At 33.6% G+C, this 21,390-nt stretch overlaps 2 protein-coding genes across 4 annotated transcripts in view; one reads left to right on the top strand and one right to left on the bottom strand.

The window, feature by feature from the left end:
* Nucleotides 1-390: 390 nt before the first annotated feature.
* MS3_00006655 (uncharacterized protein) lies at nucleotides 391-8,550 on the top strand (the record flags this gene model as incomplete). Of its 3 annotated transcripts, none has more annotated exons than XM_012936564.3 (5): nucleotides 391-1,072; nucleotides 3,090-3,982; nucleotides 4,390-4,634; nucleotides 6,471-6,769; nucleotides 7,950-8,417. In XM_012936564.3, the coding sequence occupies exons 2-5, from the start codon at nucleotides 3,132-3,134 to the stop codon at nucleotides 8,415-8,417; spliced, it is 1,863 nt and encodes a 620-aa protein (XP_012792018.1). In that variant the 5' UTR covers nucleotides 391-1,072; nucleotides 3,090-3,131. The 3 variants fall into 3 exon arrangements, with proteins under 3 accessions (XP_012792018.1, XP_051068040.1, XP_051068039.1); XM_051214856.1 differs by lacking the exon at nucleotides 391-1,072 and having other exon boundaries at nucleotides 1,073-3,982; nucleotides 4,390-4,501; nucleotides 4,533-4,634; nucleotides 7,950-8,550; XM_051214855.1 differs by having other exon boundaries at nucleotides 391-3,982; nucleotides 4,390-6,769; nucleotides 7,950-8,535.
* A 4,266-nt stretch (nucleotides 8,551-12,816) lies between these two features.
* The window catches only part of MS3_00006654 (uncharacterized protein), a 33,336-nt gene continuing 24,762 nt past the window's right edge, over nucleotides 12,817-21,390 (bottom strand). Inside the window, exons 15-20 of the mRNA XM_012936540.3 lie at nucleotides 20,020-20,391; nucleotides 18,025-18,284; nucleotides 16,266-16,353; nucleotides 14,738-15,119; nucleotides 14,404-14,651; nucleotides 12,817-13,629 (exon numbers count right to left, since the gene is read on the bottom strand). Of these exons, the coding sequence (XP_012791994.1) occupies nucleotides 13,174-13,629; nucleotides 14,404-14,651; nucleotides 14,738-15,119; nucleotides 16,266-16,353; nucleotides 18,025-18,284; nucleotides 20,020-20,391 (1,806 nt within the window). The 3' untranslated portion in view covers nucleotides 12,817-13,173. The remainder of the gene's footprint in view (nucleotides 13,630-14,403; nucleotides 14,652-14,737; nucleotides 15,120-16,265; nucleotides 16,354-18,024; nucleotides 18,285-20,019; nucleotides 20,392-21,390) is intronic.

Here is a 21,390-nt window from a genome sequence, read left to right as displayed (position 1 = left end):
TCGTCCGTCCCCATTTAGAGTACGAAAAAATAGTATTTCCCTCTCACTCCAAAAGGATAAGGACACCCTGGAGCGTATCCAACGGCGAGCCACGAAATCAGTTCGAGGACTCAAATCTAAACCGTACGAAGAGCGCCTCCATTCACTTAACCTTTACCCATTAGAGTATAGACGTCTTAGAGGTGATATTTTGATGGCTTATAGTATCCTTAACACTTCTGGACATCCTCTTAAACACCTACTTAAGCTTAGTTCCAACACTAAACTAAGGGGTAACACCCAAAAACTGGAGACACAACATAGCAGAACGGACTGTAGACACAACTTCTACTCCTTATGAGCTGTCAAATGCTAGAATTCGCTGCCGGCCGAGCTAGTCCAAGCGACTTCCCAGGAGTCCTTTAAGAGGCAACTTGATCTATTCTTAAGGACTAAGGATAGTGTCACACTATGATTTACTAATTTCCTTTCCTCTTTTATTGTAAACATACCTAGGTTCCTGCCTGGAGGATTTGGTGATCCCCTGCTACTAGACACGGAAGCCTATTAAGCGAAAGCTTCTTCTATTCCGTCCACAACCATTTGAACCGTTTGAACGATGGTCATACAGTCCTTTGACCTTCAAATGTTGTCACCTCCACACAAGGGTCACGGTTACAAGCAGTTTCCGAGGCATAAATGAGAAACAGCCTGAGTCTTTTTTTTATACATTATGTGGTGATGCTCCCTTTACAGTGCTATTTCACTTATGCTAAGTCACTGTGATTGTCGCTTAGATGAGTCTATACGTAACCATATTTTTATATATATTTCGGGAAGTCCACGGTCACTATAAAAGACCTGCACGTATTAGAATTCCAAGTTTTTGCCGCAACAAAAGCGTCGCTAAAGTTTCTTTGGCTTAACTAACTAAAAAGGCCTGAAGATCAGAAGTCGGCGTGCCAACGGATTAATAAACTAGAGTGTAATGATCCAATCCGTCATCTAATAACCTTTTTTTTGGTATTTTATGGTGCTTACAATTTTAAAAACTTTTCGGATATGAATATTATCAGAACTTTTGAAACCGACGGTATGTTTGTAAATTTCGATCAGTCAAATCTAATTTCCTGTTATATACTACTCTGGTAACTCGCTAAAAATAAGTCCTCTAATCCCTCATAACTCGAGAAGAGCGATCCAAGGCTTGTCTTTAAAATCAGAAGTAAACCTTTGTGTGACAAAGCAATCTTCTCTCTTCGGATGGAGACGCTTCGAATACTCTGCTTCTTAAAAAACCTGAGACATCACTGTTCACAGTGTTCGTTCTTCGATTTCATTCCATAGAGTGGTAGTAAAAAAGTGTTCGCCTTTGCACTTACTTCCTATCTTTTGTTTTAAAGCAGTATGTAACTTCTTAGTTTCCTAAATGGAACCTAGAAACAGTACTCTGTATTGATTACGTTGTGCTAGATGTATTGCCCAGACAGCGAATCTTCTACACTTAAGTATGCCTGTGTCTAATTTTGTCAAGTCCTTCAATTAACTTGTTTGACAGACAGTGTCATCCAAACAGTTACAATTTGTATATCTTCGTATTATTATTACTATTATTATTATTTCTGTATTCTTGATCACGTATTGCAGCCTACTCACATCGCTCTTGCTACCTAATACATCAGTTCTCTAATCCCTCGTAATACATCAGTTGCTTAAATTTCTCGATGAATCATTCGTCTTCCTATATATATGCGCCTGAACCTTATTAATTCATTCGACTCGTAATTCGCCTCTGTATTTGTTTGCTCACTCGCGTTAGCATTTCTGCTTGGATCCGCTTTGTGTGTTTGTGGCTCAGTGATTTGCTCTGTTCAATGGAAAATTGTAGTCTATGCTTCGTATTGTCTCCTGCAATTTATACACCGTTGTGATTTATTTAGGAATGGTTATCAGGAAAATTGATGTATGAAGCTTTAGGAAGTGTTTCGAAGATAATCCCCTACAAGTCCTACTATCTGGTGGTATGTAGGCTTGTCCAAGTCACTATTAATTGGTAACCAACGTCTATACAAAGTACTTATAAAGAATAGTGGGGACCTGTCTGGACTCTTGCTGTGGTTGGACAGTAAAAATAGTCAGAAGGACCATTTTCCTGGGAACCTGTGTGAGTGTTACTAGTGGCTTGGCAAATGAGATCACACTTATTCGCGATGTTATAAATGGTCCCTAGGTCCAAAGTCATGTTTGAACATACTAAACAGGCTACTCCAATAGTTATAACTACCAACTAGTATTCACTAAAAATGATAACTCCGTTTTAGATTTTAATTTATCTATACATCTTGTCCTCTGTTGGATAATTACGAAAGTTCATGTGGTGGAACTTTAGCTTAGTATCCCGATTATCAGTAAATGTTGGCATGGTATCTCGATCCAATAATTCAAATGTCACTGCTTCTAGGGGAATATGTTTAGTACAAAACATATGTGAGTATGCTTAGTTTCATAATACTAACTTAAAGTAAGTTTACATTCATCTTTCTGTTATAAATAAACTTTGATTACTATTCCAAACCTGCACAAATTTACAAATGCTTTTTAACTCCAAACTGGGTCCATGTAAGTTGACTTAGTGCAATTGTCAGTAAAAAATCGATTCGTAATAGTCAGGATCAGGTAATAACCGATAAAAATACACTAGTCCAAGAACCTAGTCATTCTAACTGTTACTATCAAACAACTATTATTCGAAAGATAGAAATTACCACATGGATATCATTCTGCTGCATATTTATGGCAGCCTTATGGTCATTCAAAATGACGTCATTCATACTACTTCATTACTTAAACTACTATCAGAAACTCCTTAGAAACGGCACACTACTCCATTCACCTACTTTAGCAATCCCTAAGTAGGTTCTCAGCGCTGGTGTTTTCTAATATATTTGATTTTTGGTTTTAATACAAACTTTTGTCCAAAGGAAATTAGTAAGTTTTTCGTTCCTATTTACATAGTATTCGGTACTAGTAACCTAACTGGCCAGTGATTCTTTTTATACAGCTCTGATTAAAATAAGTAATAGTCATCCAATTTGTACTTGTGGTTTTAGATAGTTGAAGCTATTACGACGATCCTGTAAACAACTGTAAAGATGGGCAAACAAAAAACCAAACGAGATGAAGACATAAGTCTTGAAGATAATCCTAATAACCCCACGTTTGAAACAGAGAAATCACCTAAAACACCGAAAATAGGTGCACGTAAGCACCATGACGAAGCCAAACCTGTCAATCACAATGACCACAACGTATCTCTGTCATCTAATAAAATTAAACAAAAAGGTGAAACAGTTATTGTAAAAGAGTCTAAAAAAGATAAAAAGCTTAAACGAAAGCGCAGTTCTAATGCTCGGAGCGATTATGCTATTCTTGATAGTACTGAGCTCAGTTCTGAGATGAGAAAGGAAAGTGTGTCAGAATTACCGTTAAAAAAGAGAAAGCATAATTCTACGTCTAGTGGTCAGAACGAATGCGATTTAAGTAATGAAATTACTTGCCATGGGGTTGATACACCTAGGCTCAAAACAAACGGAGCCTCTTCGGAACATAAAACACAAAACCACTGTTCTGTGTTGAATGTTCATCCTAAAAGCACCTCTGGTGACCAGAAAGCATTGGAGAAATATAAGTGGGTCGAACTCAGGAAAAATGAGGCTGTAAATAAATCAAAAGGAAGGAAAAGAAGGAAGGACGTTTCCTCGTTAGGAATTCAAAGTCAAAGTATTTCTTCTAACCAAACGGTATCTAACACATCTAATAAAAGCAAGTTACCAGACGGTATAACAGTATCGTATAACTCGTCGAAACCCAAAAGGTGCAAACAGAATGCTCCACACAAGATTGAAAAAGGAAAATGGTATCATGAATCTGAACTTTCTAATGACGAAGAATATTTCACGAGTGATGAAAGTTCTATTGAAGTAGATAACCCACAAAGTAGAAGGTTAGTTATTCTGTAATGTTACATGTCTATTACTTAAAATATTTAACCTATGATTTGATTGTTTTAATAAGATTATTAAGAATTCCAGTTAGATTTGTGTGCTCTGTGCGAATTATCGAGAATATATTTGTACCTCTGTATTTTATGTACTAAGTGAAATTCTCGGTTAGTAAACGCCGTGAACAGCTAATGGATTTAACTTTAGGGTTAATGTCCAAATTAACAAAACCAAGGATATGGAGCATAGGTTTCAATCATGATGTTGTACAACAGAAAGTTTTGTCCCTCACAGATTGAAGTGTATTAATGTCAATTGTAATAAAAAATTGAGTTATTGTAAATGAAACACTAGAAAGGAACACACTGTTCTATTAGAAATTTTATGTGTTCTTTTTGTCTTTCTAAAGCCTTCAACGTCAACATAGACGACTGTTAAATGAACGTTTATCAAGAACCATATTCGTTGGCAATTTACCACTGAATATTACCAAAAAAAGAATGGAAGCTCTATTTAATAATGTAATGAAAAATAACAACATTTCATCTTCAGATTGCCGTGTTGAATCCGTCAGATTTCGTGGTGTTATTCCAGTTACTGGTGGTACTAGTAGATTAGCACGAAAACGTGCAGCTATCACGGGTGAATCTTCAGGTATATATTCCTAACACAGAATTTTTCTAGGTTTATGAATTATGCTTTTTGATATCGGCTAAGCAGTTGAAGCTATCAACCATCAAAAATCATTTTATAGGTAGCCAAGTAATATTACTAGAGTTCATTTGGCTCAAACCAAAAAGGTGGCATCAGTGCTTAAAGTCACTAACTCCTATTCTTAGCCATGTTGATAGATGCAGACTACTTGGTTGGGGTCCACGTGACTATCGTAACCAATGGTTATAGACTCTGGGTGACATGGCTCAGAATCGACCACAATGGCGTGAGTCTATACACTCTTTGTCTTCCCTTAAACTATGAGATTAAAATCGCTTTATATCTTTCTTTTCTATCAACAAATTCTTTTTTCCTGTACTATATCCTTATACACAATCTTTATTTTATATATTGCCATCATTGAACTAACTACTTTTTTGAATTCAGTTTTCATCTTGTTGTGCTAATGAGGTATGGCAACTTGGACCGATGCATATATGTGCCTGGTCCTACATTTTAGCCGACTGACTGAATTTGGCTCAAATCTGCGTACACGAAACAAACTACTTGGCAAATGAGTCCCACTACATTGAGTTAATTGGGAGGTGGTCTAACAACTTGTTCTAGAATCTCATATACAACTGTTTGCATAGTATTCTGATATTACTATCATGGCTTTCAAAAAGTAGGATATATATATATATATATATATATATATATCAGCTGCAAAAACTAGCTAAACCTTTGTTAATCATGATAAACGAGCATAAATGTTTACAGCAACAATGCGAATTAGATAAATACGTTTCTTATCTTTCCTAACTGTGTAAACCAGTTAATATATAATAGTTGTCATTAAAAGAAACAATATGCTCTTTGTTGTTTTAATTACTATAGAAGCTCCTTTATATATGACAACATAAAATCTCAGACTCTGAGTAACCGTTCTGATAAGAACAATAACGCCATTTGAATCATTGTTTCAGATCTCGGCAGTTAAATTCCATACATTTTAGTAATTAAAAGTACTTTGGTTAAATCTCCATCGAACAATTAGACGAGTGTGATTCATATACTAGACAAGAGATATTTGTGATGACAATGGTGGTTGGAGGTAGTCTACAGGAATCCCTAGATCACTATCTCATCACACGATGTCGATTCACCTAGACTTGTGACCTTACTTCAACTTGGTTGATAGAATTCAATCTGCACTAAGAAGGACCTGACACACATGACATTGATCACTACCCAGTGATCAATCAATTGTGAAGAGATATTTATCCTCTATACAATGATGGCAAGTATGTTATCTAATAACATTTTCTTCTGTCACATAAAAAAATATTCAGTTTATCTGGGATTTTGAATCACTTCAGTCAAAGAAGTTATAACTTTTAAAATAACAATTCAAAACTTTCACCCATTTATCAATCAAAATTAATTGAATTATCCCAAAAATCATTGATGATAATCTACAAATAATCTCATTTGTGGTGATAATTTGAAATGTGTTTATTTAACGAAAAGATTATTTTAACTATACTCTGAATGTTATTTATTTAACGTTAGTAGCTTGTAATTAGTGACTGATATACGGGGTAATAAAATAACATCAAGAGCTGATGTAAACGATATCAAGAAAAAGTACTAAATTCAGTGTATTGAATAACTCATAAATTTTGAAAATTTATTTATTCTACAGACAAATACAATTATATAGTGAGTTAAATGAAATGTATACTGGTTATTATTCACTTAAAAAATTTATATTATCCTCTTAGTGATCTTAATAATCAAAGTATTTTTTTTCTCATGTATATTAATGAAAATCAGGTGTTTCTAAATTTCGTATGGGTTATGTTGTTCTAACAACAAAGATCGGTATACCAATTGTACTTTCCTTAAATGGATGCTGTTTGAATTCGGATGGTTTTATTGTGAATCCGGAAGAATCAATTAATGTCATTGGTGATAAGAATGAATCTACCAATAATGGTAATAGTAATAATAATACTAATGACGTATATCATATTCGAGTTGACAAAGCAACTGATAATAATGATAAAACACATTGTAAACTAGATAATTGTGTTTTTGTGGGCAATCTTCCATTCGATTGTAATGAAGAAGAGGTTAGTTTACGTTTCTCTTTAAAGTATGAATTATCTATGTAGTAAATTTGTAAAGATTTCTTTGATGTTTATTTTCTTGAGATTTCTGATTTGTTTTCTGCGATTTGTCTAAAATGAATTAAACAATGGAGTTTTTACATTCATAATTGAGTATCATCATGTGCTTAAACGGTCCAATCGCAATCTGATAAATCGTAAAATATTATTCCAGTCTGTTAAGTTTTCTAACTTGATGTGTAAAATAATTTTTATCATGGAATAACATCGATCAGAGATTTGGAGAAAAACAAGAAGTAGTGAAAAGCTAGTTCACAGAGAAAAAAGTCCTCAACATCAGTCACTCTCGTTTATTGTGAAGCCAAGTATAAAATAATAATTAATTCCAACAAAATTAAGATCGAATTGAATCGGTGAAGTTGTTCATCGTTGAAAATATTATTCATCCAAATTAAACGGAATGATTCAAAAGTTGATGGGGTCAGTTAATTGTGACCATTCACTAAAAGCCTTCAAGGACATTTATAATATTACTCGTTTTCTACCCGCTCAAAAATCTAGACAACCTATTTTCCAACTGCAAATGTCGTGATAAATGTCCTTGTTTTAAATTTACTTAAAGTAATAAGTATGTATAATGTACTTCAGTCCTGTCATAAAAAACCCACAATTTCCCCCAATGCTTAATACTGAAAACCTCTGTCATAAGCACCATTCTGGTTAGTATATTTTTTTCTTTGTTCATCCTATGAAAACTCAGAGACCTTCACTTTAGAATTCATACATCATATAATATGCTAGAAACATGTCGACCAATCTTACCGATGTAAATAGACTACAGCTAATCATTGTATATATTCATATGTTGAATGAGAATAAGACAGGAATTTTGTTAAAATATTGCACATTTTCTATTGAGAATTATGTACTTTAACTAAATATATAATATTAATTAACGTAAGCGTTACTGTTATTATGAGCGAAGTAGGTCTTCAATCTTAAAATGAATAGATTTGTGATAAGAGTATTGTGTGAAACCCACTGTACATGACCACAACTCAATCAGATGACATGAAATAGCCAACATTAGAGCTGATTTTGTAGAAACATTTCCATTTTAACATGTAAATCCACATAAACTCATCGTTCTTCCTTTGATGTGCTCTACATTTTTATTTCATAGATTTACAGCACTTTTTCTACATTAGGATCAATAAAAAGTGTCCGTCTAATACGTGATTCTCAAACTGGTGCTGTACGTGGATTCGGTTATGTAGCATACAACGACCCATCGATTATACCATTAGCTATACGTTCATCTAATACACTGAGTATACGTGGGAGACAAATAAGAATTATGGAGTGTAAAGTGAAGAAAATTAAAAATAAAGAAGGCGCTCAACAGATTAAATTTAATCGTCATCGTCACGATAAAAATAATAAAATATTCAATACTCATCCGAAGAAAAAGGATAAACGAGAAAAAAAGGCGATAAAGAGGGAAAAGATGAAGGAACAACAACCAGTCAAGTTAACTCATAGTAACACTAATGATGGCAATAATAAAAATATGTCAGAAAATAATGAAGTGCTTTTTAAGAAAAAAATACACAAAAAGAAGAAAAAGTTGAATAATATGCACGAAAAATAAACCGGTTAGAAACTGAGAAATTAATAATGTAAATGTGTATATGTATATTTTAAATATAATTTATACCATAATTTATATCATGTACATAATGTAACGATGCATATTGCGTTAAATAAATAACTGATTGTAATTAGACTTTGTATTTGCTAGTATATTTGGATTTAGAATTCAGCATTCATTGTACATATATATATATATATATATATATATATATATATATATATATATATATATTATTTATTTTATTTGAACACATATATTGGTACAGGAGTGCGCCAAATATATATGCGCCACACAATTTCAGTTCATTAATTGCGTGTGGGCTGCGATACTGCCCGGGTGCCCAGACCGAAGCAGGTGGTTATCTTAGGGGCCACACCCCGAGCCTTTGACCTAAAGGTCTAACCCACAAGGCAGTGGAGCATCGTAAGGAGATGCAGTCCCATGGCAGCCGGTGACCGAAAACTGGTTCATACGCCATTTTTTCCCGCAGGATACTGGTGCCCATGTGCACCATAGATTTGGAATCCGGTTAAAGCGCCGGACATTCGCTTTTCGTCCTCTCATTTTCGTAAACAACACCCCCGCCACGAGAAGGCAGTGAGTAGGACTTCCCTGGCAGAGGCTGTATACGCGCGGCCGTGTGAGAGTTTTTCGAGAGGGAGGGCGAACCCACCCCACTCTCGGCCATACCAGGGCGTTTGGGGGCAACACATGTTTTGAATTTCATGTGGGGTCGTATTCATGAAGAATTTCATTTTTAGGCAAGATTGATATTTATTCCTCCGACCTGTTATCAATGGCTCTTTAGCCAATCTTAGCCCGTGGCGAAAACTGCATCCAAACTTACGATAACATAATCACAGTATGATTTTATTACTGAATATCTTTCGATATTTTAAACTTGATTGATCTCACACCTCGAAGCTTGCCATAAATCAACAATGAATTAATCAACTCTGTAAATGGTGAACTGTTGAGCTCCGATCGAAATTACTATTTAATCTTCAGAATAATTCTTATGATAAGTTTAATAGATCTACTTTAAATATCCATGTTTAAGTAAGATAAAAAAAACGCGAATTTTATTATTGAAAACTATCTGAGATCTCAAATATGTTCCATAAAGATGTCGAATCTTTAAAGCAGGATAAACGACCTATATTTGAATATTTCATAGACTAATATATTTAATGGTGACATTATTTTTACCGTCATTACTACTGTTCCAGATATGGCTTAAATTTCTTATCGTGCATACAAAGAAAGGAAGAAAAAGTCATCGTAGTATTAAGTAATGCACAAATAAATCAATCTAGCCAAACTCAGTTGTGTGAAAGTTTGACTTTCCAATCTAACCAATTTACAGTATTGTATGTTTCGATATCAAGGTTTAACTTGAAAATTTTCAAATAATTTGAGCTTTGTGTATAAAGTTAGTGACAAAATATTATATTTGTGATATCATAAGTGATGGAAATTCGGATTTCTGACGTATTTATTTACATACACATAGTTCCCTTTATTATTTTAAAGAGAGTAAGAACAAAGGTTGGTGCAGAATAATATGAATTCATTTTATTTCGTTAGGTTCTCATCAGCTGCTTACAACCTAAAATATTTGAAATTCAACGTTATTATAGATACTGACATACTTATACAACAGAGGGCGATGAAGGATGAATATATGTAACATAATGTGGTAAAGATTTCGTTAGAGTTAATGAGGTCATAAAATTTTGTTTCGAATATATAGAGTTTGGGAGGGAAGGTATTTATTTACCCTGAAGAAGTGTCCTACATTACGTCAATAAATCCAAATTCCTACATGTTGGGAGACTACAAATACATCGTTATTTTATTGGTAGGAAGTGTGATTTTGATGGAGGTCACGTAACGAAATAACTTAACAGTGACTTCACATGATATTACCCGAATACTAGTTCTTGGTATCCAGTACCATATTCTGTTTACGGGGAGATATATACTTGATAGTATGATACTCTAGCTGGTAGCTGGTTAAATATGTTTGAGGAAATTATTAGTATAGTACTGTGAAGTATTCTACAATTGAATAACATATGCAACTCAAAATAACTGTCAACCAGTATCAAAGTCAGAATCTTCAATGCGAACGTTAAAACAGTTCTACTGTATGGAGTTGAAACTTGAAGAACTATCACAACCATCATCAAAAATGTACAGATATTTATGAACGATTGTCTACGCAAGATACTCAATGTCTGCTAGCCTACTGTGGGAGAGAACAAACCAGCTTCCAACTGAAGAGGAAATTAGGAAAAGACGCAGGAGGTGGATAGTATATACATTGGGGAAATCACCAAACAGCATCACTAGGCAAGGGCTAACTTGGAATCCTGAAGGGAAACGGGAAGGTGGAAGAACTCACTGCACCGGGAATCGGAAGCAGGAACCAAAAGGACGAAGAGCAACTGGAAAGGAATGTTCAAGACAGAGTTCGATAGAGAAAGTTGATGGGTGGCCTATGCTCCTCCATGAGGGGTAACATGCATAAGTAATTAATTATGAAGTACAGTGTAGATTTTGAAGTCATAAGATATACCACCACTAAAAACTGGGAAGCACCGGACAGCTGTTTTGTCCTAATGCGGAGCTCGTCAGCACCGCGGATCCCGACCCCTGGGATCAAACCTGGAACATTCCGTCTCGCATATAAACATTTAACCACTGAGCCATCACCCAACAGTTTTAACGTCCAACCTCAATCAGTTCATGGTATTGCGTGATTATCCCTTATTGTCTGAAGTGGGTAACTGTCTTACACCTGACATGGTCAAACTCCACTGATCACGGCTTCTTACTAGAACGTCTTGAAGTTATTTATTTGTGAGCACATGATTATTTATCAGTATGCAGCTTTTTGGATGGTGAAACAGCTGTTCGGTGCTTCCTAATCTTCAATAGTGGTCTAAACAAGATCAATTCGTGATTTACAAACTATGAAAATTCTATAATCTCTACAAAACCCTATACTTATGTGCTCAGTAGTGACTAGTTTCAAGACGTAATTCCTAGAGTTCTAGTAAGAATCCGAGATCAGTGGAGTTTAAGGACCACGCGGACATAGATACTGAGTCCAGTGGGCCACATACGCAGAATTTTAATCGTAATACTGACAAATATCATTTATTAATTTCAATCAGTGATAAGCAACGTAGAACTTGGCATATATGTACATCGCTTCAATTTACCACACCCTATTAGCATGGCAAGATGAAATCGCTAAGGCAAATTTCAGAGTAGTATAGGTGGTAACAGTACTGTTAGTAATAGAAACGATAAAACATCGGGAAGGGAATACAGATTTGCGGAATCAAAGATTATAGTGATTTAAAAGCTTAGGATCTAAGGGAAGATGGTGAATGTACCTGCGCCAATGCAAACGATTTAGAGCCATGTCGCCCAAAGTCTTAACCATTGGTTACGATAATCACACAAACCCCAACCAGGTAATATACACCTCCCTACATGATTCAGACTAACAGTCATTGTTTTTATGATCTGATGCAACGTTTACTCACACAATTGTCAACGCTAACGATGCTACTCTATTTATGTGATAAGTTTACGTGCAAAATCTCTTTGATTCTGAAGCTTGTTCTCCGTCAACGTCGCATGTTTGAAGCATTCTTTCAAACCATTGTGACTTGGAAGGTCTAATAAATCCGTCTGAAGATCATGATTAACTACCTTAATCCTAAGAAAACGTGGAGCACTCAGCTAATCAAACTTTCATCCTAGTACTTAAAAATCCTCAAAACGTGAAGAACCTACCTGTGTGTTAGAATTTGGTAGTTATATTCCTGAAATGCCAGGAAGACTACTTTTATGTTGAGAAACAAACGTAGTTGAATTCCTTAAACTGCCAAAATAACACCATTAACTTTGATTTTAAACATATTGACTTCTGAGTAAAGTACACTGTTCAAAACAACACTTTAAGATTTTCAATTCAGCTTACATTTCTAAAAAATCTCGAAAACTGTCATTCGCCTGTCTCTGTCTTAGTTGCATTTTGGACACTGAAAATAACTAATGCTAATGTGACTTTGTGAAGAAACAATCTGTCTAGTAAAGAGTTAGTAATTAAACACTATCCACATTTCACATTGGATTAAAATCGGAAGATGTAGGGATCATTAAAATTTGGCCTTTAAAATGTATACCAGACAATTAACAGTCATTTTACGATAGACATAGTACACGTTGATGAATGGTCTTCGCAGTTATCATAATCGAATCCCACGTTGATCTCAATAAATAATTGAAATGGGTAGTGGAATATTCACTGATTAAATATTCTAATTTTTTTAAAAGAATGGGACATGAACAAACCAGAAAAGGAAAAGTCAGGTATCTTTTTTCCAACGTATACATTAAATTTATCATACTATCTAAAAAATCTTATAAATGTATCAAAAACAGGAGACTTTTGAACACAGCATATATATATATATATATATATATATATATATATATATATATATATATATATATATATATATAAACAAAACGATGAAAGTGATGGCAAATACGCGAGAGAGAAAGAGAAAAGAATGATCTTTTATACAGAGAGGCAATATTCGTTGAAAACCTCAAGTGTAAGTATGCATATAATATACAGTATGTTAAATATGAATTACAGCATTGTCAAATAAACAAAATCGCGAAACTGATTGTTACTATCACTATTATTATTACTACTTTTTTTTAATTAGTCTTCAGATGATGTTTCCATGCCTTCTGTGACTTCTTCTTCTTCAAGTGTTTCCCATGATGAATCATCATCATCATTTGCTCGACCCATGGCTTCATTAGACTCTGCCTGAGAATCTGTGAGAGCGTTTTCAGCATTTAAAATAGGATTTATATCATTATTGTTCGTGACTTCATCAACATTAGCGGACTCTGTGATGTTCGAATTTGCCTCTGTGCGTCGACGGCGTGTACGTCGTCTTCTAACACGTTGTTCATTTGAAGATGGGCTCCAATCACTTGAATCACTGGTACTTATATCATCTGAAGATTCATCAAGTATTTGGGCAAGTTCGTCAGAAGCATCTCCATTCAATAAATCATCATCATCGTCGTCATCCTCATCATCATCATCTTCATCATCCTCTTCATCTTCACGACCCTCTTCATCATCGTTGTCAGGTTCACGCTCCCCCTGAAAAAAATAACGATTCAAATATTCGAAGTAATAATTTCTAAATGGTAGAGAATGTCACTAATCTAAGGAAGCGTTTGGATTGAAGTGAGGTAATATCATGAAACAATGAATTATTTAATAATCTATGATTACTCAATTTTTGGTCAAACTAATCCATCATAGTTCGTGATACACCTATGATTGTGCAGCATGAAACTATGCTATTAGAATTGTAAAGAGTTTAATTGGTGGATAGTTGTCCTGAAAACCAGCATAATGATGAACTAACCTCTCAAATAGTATGAATACATGATTCTAGATGGTGAAGAGGTAGCTGAGTGGTTCAGTCATTGGCTTTCATCAACCAGCAGATCTCAGGACCGAATTGAGCTTCACAGCCGGGTACATGTACATTAACTTAATCAATTAATTAAATTATTCTCAAAACAGAATTATAGTGGGTGACACAAACACCCGAATAGGTAGCTTTAGCCAAGAAGTAGGATTCCTGGATAAAGCTTTCACATTGAGACCTGGCGAAAAGACAGTGGTTTATATCTGTAAAGTGCCAACTTTAAATGCATAAAGAGACATTGCTTGACATGATGACATCTGGGACAGATTAAGTGCTGGACACGAAATACTCTACATATCCATACCAGTCACATCTGATATTCCTTAAAAAAGTAGTCAGGTTTTTAGCTTAACATCCACTTTCGTGAATATCACTTTATTTAAAGTGAAAAACGTGTAAATGAACATCAGTAATAATAATAGTAATCAGGAACTTACGCGTTTACGACCAATCATGTAAATTCTACACTGAGTGATAGGCTCACTACTGTTATTTTCTCCTATTTTCTCGACTAGTGCCAACGACTGTCCTGCAGTATCCAAAGCTAATTGCTCAATTCGATGACGAACATCAACCGAAGCAATTAGGCTATAGTCTATAGCATCGACTGTACGAAACATATTTTGCATAGCTAAACGACTACTGCCTAATTCAGCATACTCTTCATCGTCTAAACCAAATATTCCTAAAATAGTGCACAAAATCAACGTTAAGTTATATATATAGGGTAGAAATCATTGCTTGGAAAAATAGAGATTTACATAAACCTACCGGCGTAGATTACATCATATGAAGCGTTGAATTGTACTTCAAGTCGATCAAGTGGTTGGATAGTATGCAGTAATCTCCATGTTCTTAAATCCCATACAGCTGAACCAATAATGATTTCAAGCCCATTTGGATGAAAAACACCTGATACGATATCTTGAAATTTATCAAATTTATGTATAGGTCGAGAAGATGTACCAGGATATTGTAGTGAACTGGAGAAACTAGTTGAAAGTAATCCAGTACATCTTAGATCCCATACAACACCATCATTTAATACTAAATAATCTGTTGGTGAGAATGTTGCCTTATTTAAAATGTATCCACTTTGTTTCACAGCAGAGAATAAATCTGCAACACGAGTTCTAGTAGTAAGATCAAATACCTGGAGGTATTGAGAAGTAATTTAACATGATTAGCGTAATTCATAAGAGATGTAAAAAAAGCAGTACTGCTTTGACAGAATAAACCCACTGTATCTCAACACATATAAAATACTACTATAAAATTATACTGATAGAGAATCGACGTATCACCTCCTGCACTCTATATTATTACAGTTCAATATACAAATCAGGTATCCACCTTAATTGTTTTAATCATACATCTTTTGTGCTATTCAGTCTTACATTATGATTTTCGGTTGTATTAAAAATATTTCTCTCAACTTCATCAAATAAATTATGTTAGACCTCAATTTAGAATGAATTATTACTTTTCCTTGTAATTTTTAGACTGTTTGTAGCAGATGAGAAGCTGTAAAATAAAATGAATTCAATTGTCATCTTTTCTTTGTTGAATCACATCATTTGTTGTTAAAAATTTAGATATTATTTGATTTTTATTATTGTATTACTACTGAATCATTCTTTACAACTCTCTCGAAATGAGCTGTAAAGAAATAAAATGACAAGCAATTCTATTACTTATGTTCTATATATTCGCAACGATTTGTTAAGGATTGACAATAACACTCATCATGATTATCATACACTGGAATTTGTCCATGCTTAGAAAATATTGATATACTTTCAATTTTTAACTAAGATAATAATTATTGCTTAGGTAAAATGATTGGCATTACAGTGTAATGGGCTTATAAAAATTCTTGAATTTCGTAGTTTACATCAGAAACTGACTTTAGTTAGGTAACCATTCAAAAGTAAGGAACACTAGATTAGATATTTTGTCCTAGTATAGGATAACTTGCCAATCCTTCCTTGATTTCCAAGTAGTTGTATAATACAGGTCGGTTCTCGATGTTAACTGTAAAAATGACTATCATATAGAGTTAAAAAAGAGGTAGACAAATATACATATTTTTTAAATACCTAAAAAGACTGCTTTTTCTGTAAATCAGTACTATTCAAAATAATTATTCTCTATTAAAATAAAATTTTGCTTTATAATCGATTTCAATGTGTGTTATTACAAATGAAAGAATCATTCATTGACAAAAAGTACTGCTAAATACGCTTATAATTAAATAATAATAATAAAAACCAATTATTTATTACAATCAAATATAAACCTTAGCCATTTTTCCATAGGTTGCTACCAGACGATCTTGATGACCTGTATTACTAAATTCTGCATGACGAGCTTCTGATACACGAAATCTTCAATTTAAGAGAAAACAAAATAAATATCAGAATTATAAATAATGAATGAATTAATTGATCTATAGTTAATTTATAAATGATATAATTATAAATCCATGATATTTTGTATAAAAGTGAAGTTAGAAAAGGTGCAAAATATCGATCATTTTTAATAACTTTAAGAAAGTAGAATTAATTTCTAGCTAATTAGAATGCAATGAACATAAATGAATAATTTATTACATAATCCCCTCCCCATCAACAAAAAGGGAAAAGATTTAGATGTTTGGATTAGGAACTAGGAGTGAATAGTAATAGTAAATAATAAAATGAATGCTTTGTAGATATATTGATGAATATCGGTGGTTTGTTTTTCAATTAATTTCATCCATCAAAAATATCATATACAGTTTAATTATATCTATTTTATTCTCTCATGAAACACTAATCCATTTATTATTGCCATTTTAAAAAATTGAATAAGTCCATCTATTATATTTAGTCTCACAATGTTGACCAATTTTAAGTACATCAGTTGATTAAATATTGATAGATCCTAACAAGTATTTAATTGTTGATAAGACACAAGTCATTAGTGATCACACTTTGATTTAGTGTATAATAATTCAATAGCTACTATCTTAAATCTGAATTATTCGCTAGTACAGCATAAATTTACTAAGAAACTTGTTCTTCTAAACTCATTGGAACGAATAGAAACTATGCGTCTATAATATACATTACTATCATTATTGTTATCGTTATTATTATTATAATAATAAATAAAACGTAAGAGAGTAGTCCCATTTTCATATAGCAAGATTTTGAAATGATGATGAAGATTTGTAACAAGGAGGTTGTTTAAAACAACAACTCAATCAGTCACAACTTATAGAATGTAATACTGCAAAACAACTTAACAATATCTTAATGAAAAGTAATTTAAAATGATGAAAAACCTCTATCGTTAAGCTTTTTTTTTCTTTGATACTCAAGATATCAAACTTTGTGTTCATTCAACACGAATCCTCAAAAGTACACATTATTATATTTCATGAAATTTCTTTATCTGGATGAATCAAAATTTTAATGTTAAAACTCAGAATACAATACTTCAGAAAATTATCACAATTGGGCTAATTGAGTTTAACAGAGATTAGACATTGAATATTCTATTTACATCAATGACTCTTGATACAACGACTTATAGATATGTAGTTAACTAATGAATAATAACATTGCCAATACTCATTAATACATAGATTCTTGTCTTCATTCTGAACTCTTAAAACAATAATGTCTATTAAATAGATTAGATAAATTCAGTCGTCTAACACCATCATGCAATGATGTCATTTTAAGATCAATTAATCTATTCACTACGAAACAAATAAAATTTGTAAATGTTAAAACTAATAATAGTATATTTGGTGTGTGATTGACGGTGGAATCTATGACGGGTATTTCATTCTCTTTAGGACTCAGCATTTGAAGGCACCTGTATACCATTGCTAATCTTCACACTGAGACTTGAACCCAGTGCCTTTCGCTTCAAACGCCTGACGCGTTATGCATTGATTTACTAACTTTCGATAGTTATTAACCTGCTAAATGGATATTTAATATAAACAACAATATTAACATTAGTATTTCACCATAAATACATGGGTATGATTATATTTGACATACACAAAATCATCAGAAACAGTCTCCCAAGGACTATTTGAATTCGAGCCTGTATTTGTGGATGGCTTAAGTCTAGCAACAACCGTAGCAGGTTCATTCCATTCAGAACAAACTAATAAGCGTTCACCATCACGTGTATGCGCCAAACGTCGAATAGATGAAGATTGTATATGAAATAATTCTATGGGTAAACCATCTTCTTCAACATTAACCCATGCAATAGCTCCTGAATTCGAACCTAAAAACAGACCATCATCTGTTCTCTAAAGAAAAGCAACATAAGAAATTGAATTATGTATTTAAATACAATTATTTTAGTAAACAAAACTCAGTGCTACTACCAAACGTTTTAAGTTATATCAAAATGAGGAGATATGAAGTGTGTGTAAAGTGATTTGACATATCTACTTTGATGAATGATTCACAAAAAACAAACACACCAAGATATTGTAACTAAAAAAAGATAAAAGTAATTATTTATATGACTACGATCATGAACATTTCGTCATGGAATCAAACCACCTCATTTTACCGCGACATGGAACAGATTGATAAAACAACGACCAAATAAATGTATTGGTCTATCGTTGAATTTATTCTACGCAAGCCATGTTGAAAGTCCCTAAAACCCAAAAGCTACTCTATACATCTGTTTCATCCAAGTTTCAAACTCTTCATTTTTATTATTAGTCATTGATGAGTACAGATTTGTATACTTGGCTAAGTGTGAGGGCTGGTCATAGTACACAGATGCCCAAACTGAAGTAGGTGGAGAGCAGTTTGAACTTAAGACTAAGTATTTGATTTGATTTGAACACATAAATACTGGTACAAGGAGGCACCAAATACATATGCGCCACACAAATCTCATTTGACTTATGTGAGGGCTTTAATACTGCCCGGGTGCCCAGACCGAAGCAGGTAGTTTTTTAGGGGGCCACTCCCCGAGCCTTTGACCAAAGGTCTAACCCACAAGGCAGTGGAGCATCGTAAGGAGATGCAATCCCATGGTAGCCGGTGACCAACGATCGGTTCATACGCCATTTGTTCCCGCAGGATACTGGAGCCCATGTGCACCATTGATTTGTGATCCGGTTAAAGCGCCGGACATTCACTTTTCGTCCTCTCAATTTCGTAAACAACACCCCCGCCACGAGAAGGCAGTGAGTAGGACTTCCCTGGCAGAGGCTATATACGCGTGGCCATATGAGAGCATTTCGAGAGGGAGAGCTGACTCTCTTCACTCTCGGCGGTACCAAAGCATTTGGGGGCTAAGATTAAGTATGTGAAAGTCGAACCCCTTAACCACTGGGACGTTATTCTACAAAATCTCTAGTAATATGTACACAGAATATATGAAATCTATACCACAAAGAGCAATATATCACTCCTTATCCACTGAGTGAAGATCGGTTAATCCATATCTACCAACTTCACTCGGTTTTCATTACGACCTTCAACACAGTTACATCTGTGTTTAATGCTGTATACAATACTATTGAAATGGTTTAAAATGAACAAAACAAAATATGTATTTATTTATTTACTTAATTGCTTTCTTTTATTAAGATCTTATTCTGTAAATCTGTCTTAATACAAACACCAACTTTCCCATTATAACGAAATGAAGTCCATTGAATGTATAACACTGTAAATTCAAACTTAACTGGAAGAAATCTAATAATGAAATACAACTGTCTACTCTTACAAAACAATTAATTAGATATTTTAACTGATAAATCAACACATCAAGTGTAGACTTATGTTTTAGTTTCCTAACTTAATGAGAATTATTTACCAAGTACAGGTAAATTTATGTACTTTATATGGAAAGGCTAATAATATTATTCGACTATCTAATTCTAATTAAGTGACATACTGGTTGAAAGTACTTTAACTCCTAAACAACTGTTTTGTTTGAGTAAAGACAATTGTCATAACGACCAGAAAAGGATTATTATATAACTGAAAATACACATTAAAAAACGCTGTACTTACCGAAAAACAACATGCTGTTAACATATCATCATCAGCCTCTCGGATAACTGCAGTTGGTTGAAATCTTCGATGTAAAAAATGTCGAAGTTCTTTTGTTGATGGTTTAAGTCTTAATGAACCACAAAGATCTTCACGTAGAAGTAAACGTTGACAACAATTAGTTTGTTTATTAAGTCGAGGTTCTGGACAACGATGTGGATAATACAAAGAGAATTTCGGGCAAACAGAAACAGGATGGGGACATTGTGAATGTTGATGCAACAGAAATGATTCTACTACTTTAGATAAGGTCATTTCCGAGACAGGTTGAGTAGATACTGGTTTGAGGTAGAGATTTGGTAGACCAGGTCTTTCAAAACGATCACGACAAGGCTGAAAAGAAATGATAATAATAGTAATAATAATAGAAATTTAAATCAGTATTGGTTAACAAAAAAATCTCATCAAATACTATCTGAAGTTACAATAAGACAACAAAATTAAGAATTTCAGAAACATCGTTATCATTTCAACTTAAGTTAAATAATGGATCAATTCGTTTGTAAATCAAAATCAAAGAGAAAAAACAATTAGATCATTAATTTATTATTTTGTGAGAAATGGATAAAGATACATCCAATTGACTATATGTACAACAGTCATACAAATCAAATAAATCAACATATAACTATATAGGCTTTAAGTTATTATCATTATAAAGCTTGATTAAGCTTAGAAATGATTATTTTCTTTATTGTTGACTGTAGTCACTAGATCAGTAAATAAAGAACCTTTCATATGGTTTTCATCTTATCATAATGACAGCAGTACAGCGATACATTTATAGTATAATGACTCAATATGTGATACACCTTCACCCCCCCCCAAAAAAAAGTCTGATAAATGAAAAGTATGATCGTGGATGAAAGCTAAGTGTTTAAAGCAATAAGTTATAATCTTAAACGAGTTATAATGATAATACAAGAAATAATGTTATCAGTATGATATGCTTAAGCCTGGACATCTAATTATTTGCCTCAATTTGTTCCGACGATTAGGAGAAAACAGTGATCGGTGACATGATGGCTTTTACTTCTAACCATAACTAGTCACTCGTTATCCGATTTGGTTGCAATTTATTTCCCTGAGTTAGGTGGTTTGGTCGTGAAGCTTTCATTGTCTCTCTAGACAATGTCATTGAGTTATGAGAATTTCATCATAGAATACTAGTAGTTTGTACTGTTGATCTTAAATTCAATTGGTTGCTGTTGATAGTCATCAGTTGGCAGTATGAACATTTGTACTGTTTATCTTTCCCTTGACCTTATTTCTGGCCTTGTAGTTGTTTATGGTTTTTTCTGCGGTTGAAAAATGGTTTTATTTCAATATAGA

This window comes from Schistosoma haematobium, chromosome 2 (genome assembly GCF_000699445.3).
Source record: "Schistosoma haematobium chromosome 2, whole genome shotgun sequence".
Taxonomy (NCBI): domain Eukaryota; kingdom Metazoa; phylum Platyhelminthes; class Trematoda; order Strigeidida; family Schistosomatidae; genus Schistosoma; species Schistosoma haematobium.
This window is presented reverse-complemented; position numbering and strand designations above follow the sequence as displayed.